The 14,553-nt window shown below is 36.4% G+C and overlaps 1 protein-coding gene across 2 annotated transcripts in view; it reads right to left on the reverse strand.

Moving 5' to 3' along the window:
* WDR70 (WD repeat domain 70) overlaps window positions 1-14,553 on the reverse strand; it is a 315,980-nt gene that overhangs the window by 268,832 nt on the left and 32,595 nt on the right. For both annotated transcript variants that reach the window (XM_082623147.1, XM_082623146.1), the window contains exon 6: window positions 1,363-1,422. In XM_082623147.1, coding sequence (XP_082479273.1) covers window positions 1,363-1,422 — 60 coding nt within the window. The remainder of the gene's footprint in view (window positions 1-1,362; window positions 1,423-14,553) is intronic.

Raw genomic sequence — 14,553 nt, forward strand, 5'->3', positions numbered from 1 at the left:
CTAACAGTACAGTTAGAAGCTCTGATTATTAATGTGTAAAATAACTTGGAGTATTTTTTTAATTATATATATTTTTAAAGATAAAATTTGATTTGAAAAAATATGCATATCTAAATAAAACATGTGTTAAACATGAACTATCTCTCAGCTGCAAAAATCTCTGGACTCAATGATAGGAAAGCTTCCTTTTAAGTATTTACAGTCTATAATTTTTTTCCTATTTACTTAAAAACATGAAAATTAGTAAAATTCTTTCCTGATTTCAGAATAAAAATATCAAAAGTGTGATTTAATAAAAAGTAGGTATAATACGAAGAATTAGATGGAAATGATTTCTTAAGGCAGCAGTTCTCAGATATTTCAGTTTCAAGACCCTTTGCACTCAAAATCTTTTAAGAACCCCCCAAAATGTCTGTTTATATGAGTTATTTGTGTCAGTATTTACCATAGCAAACATTAAAATTAAGACATTTTAAAATATTCACTGTTTACTCCATTTAAAATAATAATAAACCCAATGTATTTAACACAAATATTTTATGGAAATGATATTTTCAAAAGCAAAAAATTTAGTGGAAAGACTATCACTATTTTAAAATCCTTGGCTATTAATTCTATCATCTGTGTTATTTCTGGACCTATTTCTATTGATTGGTGTTTTCCCCCTCATTATGGGATGTATTTTCCTACTTCTTTACATGTCAGACTTCTAGAAAAAGGTAGCTTAATTATAAAGGGAAAGCAAGATAATTTTATTCTTTCATTCATTCACAAGCAAGTTTCATTCATTCAACTATCATTTTTTAATAAGATATTATTAAATCTTTCTTTACAATAAGATAAAATGATTTAATCTTATACCTCAAAATGTATACATTATTAATTTTTAAATAACATAAATAAATATGAAAATATAAAAATATAATCCATAAATCTAAGTAATATAATCTTAGAGCCATACAGTAACTATCTTATGTTCATTTCTTATCTCACCATCCACCTAAAAAATGAACTCAGGCCTCTTACTGATAGAGAAATGAAGCTAAGGGCAATGAAAAATTTTCCCACACCATAACAAAAAAAAGTACTTGAGTTTCATTTCTTTCTTTCACTTATAATGTTCCTATATCAAAGAAAGAGGTTTTTAAGCCAACAATAACAATGGCAGTAAGTGTTCCTATTTTAAATGAAATGCAATGGTTATTCTGACTGAACAGAAAAGTAATCTATTTTCCTTAACGTCTATAGCTTTGTGATACCAGTTGATTGTATAATTGGCCTTAATATAAATATATCTTATTAGTTCTCTTTTCCATGAGAGCCCTGTTACTGAGGGAAAAGAATTAAATTTTTAAAACTTACTGTCTTAGTGCCATGCTTCAGCGTTATCTCATGCGAGTCAGGGATCTTTTGGACAGGATTCTGAAAAAAGAAAATTCCATGACATTGATGAGTAATATAACATATTTGGGGGAACTACATACCACACTCACAGGAAACTTAATTTTTAAAAATTGCATCACTGACTTTTTAACACAAAACTTTAAAAAATAGGAAGTAAAAAGTGTGAGCGTGGGACTTCCCTGGTGGCACAGTGGTTAAGAATCCCCCTGCCAATGCAGGGGACACAGGTTTGAGCCCTGCTCCGGGAAGATCCCACATGTCACGGAGCAACTAAGCCCGTGTGCCACAACTACTGAGCCTGCGCTCTAGAGCCCGCAAGCCACAACTACTGAGCCCATGTGCCACAACTACTGAAGCCCGCGCGCCTAGAGCCTGTGCTCCGCAACGAGAAGCCACTGCAATGAGAAACCCACGCACCACAACCAAGAGTAGTCCCTGCTCGCCGCAACCAAAAAAAGCCCGCGTGCAGCAACGAAGACCCAATGCAACCAAAAATAAATAAATAAAAATTAAATTAAATTAAAATATTTTTTAAACTGTGAGCGTATCTTATTTCTGCACTTCTAGATAGATTACAATTGGTCACTTTGAGCTGATAATAAATTTATCTTAAATCTCTAAAAAGATACACCTAAGATATTCTTTAGGTTGTATGAAACCATAAGGTCCTCCCTATATGGAAAATTTTTAAAGTCCTCTTTTCACTGGTACTTGGGCATACCTTAAAGTACTTAATTTATAACAGACAACAAAATTTGCACAGGATAGATACATACCTTTTAACCCATAAAAGATTAAAAAACAAAAAACTGATAATCAAATGGTACAAATAAAGAACAGAGTCATTCACTGATTCATCGATTCAACAAAGGTTTGTTAAAGTAAGATTATACCAGATGCTAAGTGGCGTTAGACACAGCCTCTACTCTTCTCTCCTCCCAAGAAGCGTATGGTCTAAGAGGGAAACATCAGTGACTCTACTTCCATATAATACATGCTGTGTTAGAAGGGGTATGGACAGAATAACTGAGGGATGATGAAGATGGATGCATAAATCAGACAGAAGAGGTCACACTGATCATTTAAATAAGAAGTTTCATTGGTTAGTCAAGTCTCCATTATCCAAGAGCAGGGTAGTTATACTAAAATTCTACAGCCATGACAAATTCATGTTAGGATTATCTTGCAATCTAATGAATTAAACATGTTCAGAGAATTCCCTGGTGGTCCAGTGATTAGGACTCTGCACTTTCACTGCCAAGGGCCCAAGTTCAACCCCTGGTGGGGGAACTAAGATCCCACAAGCCATGTAACACAAGCCATGTGGCATGCCCAAAACAAATAAACAAACAAACAAAAACGTGCAATCTACAGACTTTGGTCCCTAACTTCCCTCCTTTATTAGGATCCTTGATGAACCAATCAATCACTAGTTCTTTCTATTTTATCTTAAATCTTTCCCCTACCATGGCTCTTTCTCCTCAGAATATGAACAATTTAAGTACGTCCCATATTGGGACTTCCCTCGTGGTGCAGTCGTTACGAATCTGCCTGTCAGTGCAGGGGACACGGGTTCGATCCCTGGTCTGGGAAGATCCCACATGCTGTGGAGCAACTAAGCCCCCATGAGCCACAACTACTGAGCCTGCGCTCTAGAGCCCATGGGCCACAACTTCTGAGCCCACGTGCCACAACTACTGAAGCCCGCACGCCTAGAGCCCGTGCTCCACAAGAGAAGCCACTGCAATGAGAAGCCCATGCAACGCAACGAAGAGTAGCCCCGCTCGCCGCAACTAGAGAAAGCCCGTGCGCAGCAACGAAGACCCAACGCAGCCAAAAATAAATAAACAAATTATATTTAAAAAGAAGTACATCCCATATTAAAACACACACACACCCCAATTTCGCCTAGGTTTACTGCTATACCACTGTCTTTTCCTTTACAATCAAGCTTCCTCACACTACAGTTTTCACTCATTGTCTCTACTTTCTTTCACCCCTCTACCTCTACCACTTTGGCACTTGTCATTTAATTCCCAGTACCTAGCACAGTTCTTGGTACTTAAAGGACTCTTAGTAAATATTTCTTGAATGAATAAATAAGTCACTATAAATGTCCCAGGACACTTTTCAGAACTTAATCTGCACGTCTGACCTTTCAACAGCATGATAACTACTTAACTATTTCCTCCAACTTGAAACTATTCTTTCTTGGGAGGAAACAGCCTTGATAAAAAGCCAGAAACTCTAGGGTTTTAAAATCAAGCTCTGATACTCATTAACCTTGTCATAACCTCAGGAGAGTAATGACTCTCAGTTTCCTCATTTGCAAACAGGATAATAGCACCTGTCCCTTAGGTTACTGTGAGGTAAGTGGTTTAAAGCTCATGATACAGAGTTCGGTACAAAGTAGGTACTCAATAAATGACAGCCACCATTTATTCTAAGGCTTACCTCCTGTCTCTCTTGTCATATTATCTTAGTCTATTTCTAGGCTTCTCTTCCTTTTTACTTGGCTAATTCCTACTCACCCTTTAAGATGCAGTTCAGATGTGACCTGCTCCTGGAAGCATTTCTCAACATTTCAAACTCTGGGTTAAATGACCCTTCCATGCACTCCCATGATACCCTCTCCTTGTCTCTATCACAGAACCTATCATAATACATTGTAATTTTTGACCGGTCTCCCTCCACACCACTCCGTGACCAAACTCAAGAGATGCTTCTCAAAGACTGTGTATATATATCGTCTCTGGGTCCCCAATCCACAAAACACCTGGTATATGGCAGACACAAGAGTTTTTGGAGTGTATTAATGGCCCTTACAATGTCTACCTCGTAAATCACATTAGATAATTTTTAATTTACCTCAAACATTAATGTTTATGTCCATAAAGAAGAAGCGGTAGGTGCTATCCATCAGGTGAGCCTGGTGAGTGTGAGTCATATTTTCCAAAAGTGAAAACCTTTGAAGACCAAATGATTCTATCCCAGACTAAAAGCACATGTAAAGTTGCAAGTATAGAGAAATAAAGGCAATTTTGTCTTAAACCATTTGCATCTGAGAAGTGGCTATAGTTCATTACCACCACAGATCAGTAAAGAAGGAGATCAGGGTGCTTCCCTGGTGGCACAGCGGTTGAGAGTCCACCTGCCGATGCAGGGGACACGGGTTCGTGCCTCGGTCTGGGAAGATCCCACATGCCGCGAAGCGGCTGGGCCCGTGAGCCATGGCCGCTGAGCCTGCGCGTCTGGAGCCTGTGCTCCACCACGGGAGAGGCCACAACAGTGAGAGGCCCGCGTACCACAAAAAAAAAAAAAAAAAAAAAAAAAAAAATAAGAAGGAGATCAGGAACCAAGAGGCACTGAACAAAAACACTTACCTCATAGTAACCCAAGGAACTGCTGGAGAGTTTGCAGTTTATTTCAAGACAAACACATTACAGTATGGTTTACTATGTTTTGGAAAGTCCTGCACACACCAATATTGGAGATACCAATATTCCAACACAAATTCCAAAATAATTTAAAAGTTGAACAAATGAATTCTGGACTACCCCTACATTAAATTATGTAAACCACTGCTCCCTTTGCAGTTGATAATATTTGTAAGTAATAAAAACTCAAGTAAAGGTGCTAAGTCCTCCTGAAAGAAACAGGAGAACAGTTCAAATGTTTTACTTAAAGAAGAATCTATTATAGTATCATTTCATAACCAATTCTTTTTTCATCACTCAGGAAAGAAAAACACTGTCACCAGAAGGAAGGATGAAAATTATTTCACTGAATTCAATGCAGAACGTGCCTATATACAGACAATTTCTGACATGTAAAGAAAAAACTTACAAGAATACAGAACAACTCAGTATTTACATTAGGAATGAATTAAATGTTTAAATAAGTATTGTTTACATTTAAAATCAAAGTTTTACTGGAAATCATGTAGGGCATAACTCATAAAAAGCCCATATAATTGGCACAACTAAATCATCTGAAATAGTAGCAATCCATCTTTTGGTAGCATATCACTTGATGGTGACTGTTCTTCTTCCAGAACTTTTACTAATGACTTTTTGAAATATGGCTTAGTGTGAAATTTGCTGTAACAGTAAAATATTTTCAAGATTTCCCTGCCAGGGGACATCATAAACTACAAGACTTCAAATGAAGTCATTTATTACCAAAATTCATAACAAGAGCTACAGTCTTAATGGAAGACAGGAAAAGATACCAGTTTTTGTTTTGTTTTGGTTTTAAATGCCAACCAAAGGATTATTTCCCAGGCTCTTTCGTTTACCCCAGTAAGAACAATGATAGCAAACATATCTAGAATAACGTGAGCAATTCCATCTCATATACTATACATACATCCTTGTAGTGTTTTTCAAAAGACTTGCAAATCATTTATAACCTTTCTGGGGTAATATGTCATAAATTTTAGAAGTTATATATGTATAGTAGTATGAGTCAAAATAAAAAGTCTACTCAGTAATAAAGATCTACCACAAAGTGGCTAACAGTTGGGACAGAGAATGGGGATTTCCAACCAGGAGTTTGAAAATGAATGCCACTTTCTCCCAGAAACCACTCTGGAAAGAGTTACCAGTGCAGAACCATAAGCAACCAGAATTAGAGTCCATTCTGGTGTAACTCTTAAAATGAATTCACTTATTCACTCACTCACTAATCACACATTCACTTGACAACATTTATTGAGTATTTAATTATATACTACATACCACATACCAGGAACTAAGTTAAAGATAAAAAGACCAATAACAAAGACTCTGCTCGTGAAGAACTATCAGTCCATCAAAGCAAAACAGACAGGTAAACAAACAGGCAAACTAAAATGTTTCAGACGCTATGACAGAAGGATGCACAGGGTTCAGCGCTCAATTCCACCGTGCCTGGGGAAGTAGAGAGTGATTAGAAAAGGCTTCATACAAGAGATGTTTGAGATGCTTTTGGAAAAACAGAAGTTCCCTAGATGAATGTGGAGGGCAACTAGGCGAGAATAAGATGAATCTTGACACTTTCTGAGTTGCAAATATTTTTGCCTGGCTAGAGTTTAAATTGCTGGGCAGGAAAAAGGAGAAGGATGTGTGGGGTCGGGGTGGGGGGGGTGTATTTTTTTTTAATGTTAACCCAGAGAGTTCATTATGAGCCAGATTGTATACAATGCCAAGAATATGAAATTTAATCTCTAAGCCATATAGAGTAATTTGATAAGACTTGAGATTTCAAAAAAATCACCGAGGCATCAAAAGACACACTTAACACGGTGAAAAGGCAATCTACACAACGGGAGAAAATATCTGCAAATCATATATCTGATATGGTGTTAATATCCAGAATATATTTAAAACTCCTATGACTCAACAACTACAACGAAAAAAACCCAATTCAAAATTTGGCAAAGAACTTCAATAGTTATTTCTGCAAAGAAGTTATACAGATGACCAACAAGCAAATGAAAAGGTACTCAACATCACTAATCCTTAGGGAAATGCAAATCAAAACCACAATGAGAGGGCTTCCCTGGTGGCGCAGTGGTTAAGAATCCACCTGCCAATGCAGGGGACACGGGTTTGAGCCCTGGTCTGGGAAGATCCCACATGCACGGAGCATCCAAGCCTGTGTGCCACAACTACTGAGCCTGCGCTCTAGAGTCCACGAGCCACTACTACTGAGCCTGCGTGCCACAACTACTGAGCCCATGCGCCACAACTACTGAAGCCCGTGCGTGCGCCTGTGCTCCACAACAAGAGAAGCCACTGCAATGAGAAGCCCAACCACCACAACAAAGAACACCCCCGCTCGCCACAACTAGAGAAAGCCTGCGCACAGCAACGAAGACCCAACACAGCTAAAAATAAATAAATTTAAAAAAAAAACCACAATGAGATAACACTTCATACCCAATGCAAAAGCTAATATTTAAGGGACAAAAAGAAAAACAAAATAAGTCTTAGCAAAGATGAACAGAAACTGGAACACACACACTGCTGGAGGGAAATAGCGCAGCTGCTATGTAAAACAGTATGGTAGTTCTTAAAAAAACTTAAACAAGAATTACCTTATGATTCAGCAATTCCATTGGTGTATATACCCCAAAGAACTGAAAAGCAGTGTCTCAAAGCGATGTTTGTACACTCATGTTCAAAGCAGCTTTATTCACAATAGTCAAAAGGTAGGAGCAACTCAAGTGTCCATCCATGGATGAAGGAACAGTCATATAAATATACAGTGGAATATTATTCTGTCTTAAAGAGGAAGGAAATTCTGACACATGCTACAACATGGGTGAACCCGGAGAACATTATGCTAAGTGAAATAAGCCACTCACAAAAAGAGAAATACTGTATAATTGCACTCATGTGAGGTATACAGAGTAGTCAAATTCACAGAGACAGAACGCACAGTGGTTGCCAGAGTTTGGGGGAAGAGATGGAAATGGAAAGTTGTCGTTTAATGGGTAGAGTTTCTGTTTTGCAAAAATGAAAAGGTTCTGGAGACTGGATGCACAACAATGTAACACTACAGAGCCGTACATTTTAAAATGATTAAGACTGGGACTTCCCTGGTGGCTCCGTGGTTAAGAATCTGCCTGCCAATGCAGGGGACACAGGTTCAATCCCTGGTCCGGGAAGATCCCACATGTCGTGGAGCAACTAAGCCTGTGCACCACAACTACTGAGCCTGCACTCTAGAGCCTGCGAGCCACAACTCCTGAGGCCACACGCCACATCTACTGAAGCCTGCGCACCTAGAGCCCGTGCTCTGCAACAAGAGAAGCCACCGCAATGAGATGCCCGCTTGCCGCAACTAGAGAAAGCCTGAGTGCAGCAACAAAGACCCAACACAGCCAAAAATAAGCTAATTAACTAATTTTAAAAAATAAAATAAGATAAATTTTAAAAAATGATTAAGACTGTAAATTTTACAGTATGTGTATTTTGCCAAAACTAAAAAAAAATTTTAATAGATACAACACACATAAGCAAACAAAAAAAGATTAAAAGATGCATACTCTTATGCCTGAATACTTCTCAATACTCTAATAAATGTTAGGTAAGTGTCAAAAAAATCATTTATCCAATGTTTATAAAATCTTCCTCCAAAAATGTAAAGTTACACGTCTAAAATACTGCAGGAAGGAAAGACAATTTTCTAGCTAAATCTCACAGCTGGTTCCAATCCTTCAATTAGCAGTATTCCCAAACCACTTCTAAATTACCTTCAAACCATTTATGCCCTATTGCAAGCTGAAATCTTAGAGAACATTTCTTAGTAACATGACTTAAGAGCACACTATTAGATAATTTTTATACTTGTGTGAGAGCCGAGAAACTCGAAAAGGATAGTTCATTCTTATATTTTATCAGAAATCACTTTTTTAAAAAAACACGACATTAGCAATAAACACAAAGATGACAATTTTCTATGTTTATTTATCATAAAACAATGGCAGGTAATTAGCCAACAGGATTTATATCAAATGACATTTATTTTCAAGGCTACCATGAAAATGTGCCCTGTCATTTCTTAACACCCTAAAATTTTATGAATATGTCAGCTTTTATTCTTATTTGCTCTCTAAGTCCAAAGACTTGAAATCTAGACATGACTCTGACATTAACTGCCACTTGCAATCTTCACTCAGCCATTTAACTGTACAGAACCTCAGCTTTTCCACTTGTAAAAGTGAAAGAGTTGGACCAGGTAATTCACGACATTCTATGATGACATGGTCTACCTTAAACTCACATCTGGAACTAAGAACACTACCCTATGTCCTTCCCTGACTTCCATCTTTTTTACTCCACACTGCTCACTACCATGATATTACTCTTCCTACTGCATTTCTCACTGAGAACCTTCAATGTTTCTCCACCACCTTTAGTCCCAATTGTAACCTCTCAGAGCATCACACATATTGTTTTAGAAATTTTCATTTGTAGAATGTTATTCCAGGTTAACTTTAGAAAAATTAATGTTTTTAAGAAGTTTCTGGTCAAAGGGTACAAACTTTCAGTTACAAGATAAATAAGGATCAAAGGTACAGCATGGTGACTACAGTTAATAACACTGTGCTTACACTTGAAGTTTGCTCAAAGAATAGATCTTAAGTGTTCTTGCCATACCAAAAAAAAGAAAAAGGTGACTGTGTGAGGCGATGGATGTGTTCATTGATTGTGGTAATTATTACACAATGTATACATATATCAAACCATCACATTATACATGTTAAGTATCAATACATACAATTTTTATTTGTCAGTTATACCTCAATAAAGCTAGAAAATAAATATCATTAAAAAAACAAAAAAGTTTCATACATAATCAAAACAGCAGATCATTTCTCAAAAGATATTAATCTCTAAAGAGCCTACCAATATTCCCATCATTTGCAGTGGTATTTATTTTTCATTGATTACTTATCAATGTAGGCATTAAGATCCCACCCTTACCCACATAATTAACCACTCCAGGCAGGAACAGAAGAACAGAGGTTGAGCTTGCCAGAATTAAGAAGGAACAGCCTCGCTTTCTAAGACCCCTATAATGAAACTCTCCCCTCCCACTTCTTTACCCCTACCCAAAAGAGAAGGCTTTCCTTTACAACTATAAAGGAAGAGGGAAAATTTCACCAGCTCAGACTGGAGTCCCTGAGTTTTACCATTTGTCCTATTCCTAAAAAAGGCCCACCTCTACCATGTCAGTGGCAACAATGTACACACCATTCTCACATCTTCACAACTTGAACTAATTATCCCCTCAAAACTTCAAGTCCTTAGCCTTATCTACAAGGAATAAGAATTTGTTACAATGATTCTTTTGGGAAACAAAGCACTTTTATAAGTGGAGTAAAGATTAATACAAACCTCAGCCTGATAGTGACACTGTTCTCATAGAAGCCTCTCTAATGCCTTGCTACTCAAAGAACAGTCCACAGAGCAGCACCAGGGGCATCACCCAGGAACTTGTTAAAATTCAGAATGTCGGACCTCTCCCAGACCTACTAAATCAGAATCTGCTTTTTAATAAGGTCCCCAGGAGACTTATGTGCACATTAAAGCATGAGAAGCAGGGAGTTCCCTGGTGGCCTAGTGGTGAGGATTCCAGGCCTTCAATGCCGTGACCTAGTCAGGGAACTGAGATCCTGCAAGCTGCGTGGCATGGCCAAAATAATAATAATAATAAAGTATGAGAAGCAAAAGTTTTCTGAGATTACCACTTTACTGCAACACAAGTTCACCAGTCCTATTACAGCTTGATAGTATATTGCCTGAGCTACATTTTATACCTTAAGATAATTTCTATAACCTAAAAAAAGATATTCAACTGGAAAATCTTTTCTTCCCATTTGTTAATTTTTTATTACCCCAGAACAGGAAGACTAACATGTAACATGTTTCTTTTCTTTTATTTTATTGAAGTATAGTTGATTTACAATATTGTGTTAGTTTCAGGTATACAGCATAGTGATTCAGTATTTCTGCAGATTATACTCCATTATAGGTTATTACAAGATAATAGGTATAATTCTCTGTGCTATACAGTATATACTTGTTGCTTATCTATTTTATATATAGTAGTTTGTATTTGTTGATCCCATACCCCTTATTTGTCCCTCCCCCTTTCCCTCTGCTCTTTGGTGCCACAAGTTTGTTTTCTGTATCTATGAGTCTGTTTCTCTTTTGCATAAACATTCATTTGTATTATTTTTTAGATTCCATGTATAAGTGATATCATATACTATTTGTCTTTCTCTTTCACTGGAAAATCTTGGAAGTCAAATTTAACTTTCAATTTAGCAAAAATCTTACTCTATAATTCAATTTTCCAAACTGCCAGGCAACATGGGATTTTTTTTCCAATTCATACAACCATTCATTCAACAGGTACTTAATAAAACTCATATTGTTTTAAAGAGTCAAGGCAAGAGCAGGACAAGAATCTGGATTCTGTTACTTACTAGTGGTAAGAATGAAAAAATCCCTTCTTCATAGAGCCTCTACTTCCTTAAGCATCTACTGTATATAAATAATAATAATAATAGTAACAGCTAGCATATACATGCATACTATGGGCCAAGCACTGCTCAAGGCACCATATATATACTAAGTAATTTAATCCTCACAACAACTCTCTGATAGGTCCTATTATCACCCCATTTTAAAGATGAGGACACCGAGGCAAAGAGAGGTTAAGTAATTTGTCCATGGTCACATAACTGGTAAGTGACTGAGAGGGAATTTGAACTTAGAAGTCTGGCCCCAAAGTCTGTGCACATAATCATTACAACATAATGCCTCCTCTACAGTAACACTTACCCTGTTAGCTTCGCAGAGTTGCCGTGATAACCAAATGAGTTAATGTGCCAAAACACTTTATAACTACAACCCCATTATAAGTAAGACATTATTATGAGCCTATGGCTATAAAGGTTTTATCCTGAAAGTACACATTTGAGAAATTGTTTGAGACCAGGTATAAAAATGCCTTGAGATAGAAAAGTTTCACCAACTTTCAGAATCTTAGATATGCAGTGCAGAATTAGTTCAACATGGGTTATACACTGTAGTATTTTGAGTTATGTTTAAGATTTCATAACTTTTTTTTATAAAAATTGAGTTATTACTTGGGCAGTCTTGTGATATTCAGTTAAAGATGCACAGACTGTACTAATTTTGACTATAAAAAATGTCAAGGTATCAGTCAAATTAGTGAGAATTAATTTATTTGGAAAAATAAAAGAAGCTTGAGACATAATAAATTTTTATCAAATTCACCTCGTACTGAGAAACAATATATTTTAATCCTTCTCCCCTACTACAGCTCTCTTGAAAACTAACACTGCAGAATAGATACCATATATTATTTAATGTAACTCTGCATACATGCAAAAGCATGTATATGCTTCACAACTGTAAAAGGTATAGTGAAAATTAAAGGCATCCCCAAAGCCAATCTGTATAGATTCTCTTGTATTCATTCTACAGTCCTAGCTCTAGCAATTCTACACCCTATTCATCCCACCAAATATGGAACAGACAAATTATTAACACTCCACCATACTTTCCATAATGTCTAAAGCCACCACTACTACAACAAAATATTTTAAATTGCTCTTGGGCATTTCTTGCTAGAGAACAAAAGCAGATTGTTTACTTGTCATCTCCTCACTAGTCTGTAAAATCCTTGAGGACAGATACTAAGTCTTATTTAACTTGCATCTTCAGTACTTAGCACAGTGTCTGACATACAGTACATGCTCAAATATATTCATTCTTAACTAAAGATATAAATCACCTAGTAATGACAGTTTGTTTTTAAAAGAAAATAAACATGAAATCCATGAGAAAAAAAATACACAAGCAGAGTTTATCCGTCCTTTCTAAAATATGGGGATGTATTTATTAACTATTTATATTTTATATCTACTCTTAAAAATTTTTCTCTGTATCCTCAGGAGAAAACATTCAAGGCCGCAGACAGACTTACTGTAAGCTGCACCTAATAAAGCCTAAGTGCCAGGTACTATATGCTAAACACCAGGAAACCCAAAATAAGGAAGACACAGGCACTGTCTTCATAGAGCTCAGAAACTACAGAAGGTGCACACTTGTAAACAAATAACTATCACAACAATGATCATTTTATCATAGTTGTGACAACTACAATAATAGGAGAGTGTCCTTTGTCAAATCATACACAAAAATTAACTCAAAATATACCAAAGACCTAAATGTGACTAAAACTATAAAACTCGCAGGAAAAAAAAAAAAACAGAGGAGTTAATGTTCACAACCTTGGGTTAGGCTACTTAGATATGACACCAAAAGCACAAGCAACAATACAAAAACCAGACAAACTGGGCTCCACCAAAATTTTAAATTATGATACTTCAAAGTACACCATCAAAGAAGGTGGCAGCACAACCCACAGAATGAAAGAAACTATTTGCAAATCAAGTATCTAAGAAGGAATTTGTGTCCAGAATACATAAAGAACCCTTATAACTCAATAATAAATAAACAAATAACCCAACTGGAACAGGCAGAAGAGCTGAAGAGACATTTCTCCAAACAAAACATACAAAAGGCCCATAAGCACATGAAACAATGTCCAACATCATTATTCTTTAGGGAAATACAAATCAAAACCACAATGAGATTCCACATCACATCCACCAAGACGGCTATAATCAAAAAGACAAACAGTAAAGTGTGTTGGTGAGGATGTGGAGAAATTGAACCCTCACAGACTACTGATGGGATTGTAAAATGGTGCAACTACTTTGGAAAACAGTTTGGCAGTTCCTCAAAATGTTAAACATAGAGTTATCATATGACCTAGCAATTCCACTCCTAGATATACACCCCAAAAAACCCAAAAACATACATCCATACAAATAATTCTAGACAAATATTCATAGTAACATTATTCATAATAGCCAAAAAATGTAAACACCCAATGGCCATCAACTAATGAATGCATTTTTTAAATGTAGTATGTGCATATAATAGAATATTATTTGGCAATAAAAAGTAATGAAGTACTGATACATGCCACAACATGGATGAACCTTGAAAACATTATGCTAAGTGAAAGAAATTAGTCACAAAAGACTACTTACTGTATTATTCCATTGATATGAAATGTCCAGAATAGGCAAATCCATACAGACAGAAAGTAGATTAGTGGTTGCCAAGAGTTGGAGGAAGGCTAGCAGAGGGAGAATAGGGAATGAAAGTAAAAGGCTACAAGGTTGCTTTTTGGAAGGATAAAAATGTTTTAAAATGAGTTAGCAGTGATGGCTGCACAACTAACTCTATGGTTATACGAAAAGCTACTGAATTGTATATCTGAAAATTATGAATTTGAGGGTATTAGTTATATCTCAGTAAAGCTGTTATAAAATTTTTTAAATAACAGAGGAATATAACTAATACACAAGCAGCATAAGGAAGGAGGTATTCAACTCTCCCTTTGTCAGTGAACGCTTTTAAAAGGAGAAAATGCACTCCTTTCACAATGATAAAAATTGGATCCTGCAAAATGAAAAGGTTCTTCATTGATGCAGACAGGTCTGTCACAATGTTACCCACAGGGGCACTACTTACATAGACTACCAAGAGA

This window comes from Mesoplodon mirus (assembly GCF_964341445.2).
Source record: "Mesoplodon mirus genome assembly, chromosome: 5".
Lineage (NCBI taxonomy): Eukaryota > Metazoa > Chordata > Mammalia > Artiodactyla > Ziphiidae > Mesoplodon > Mesoplodon mirus.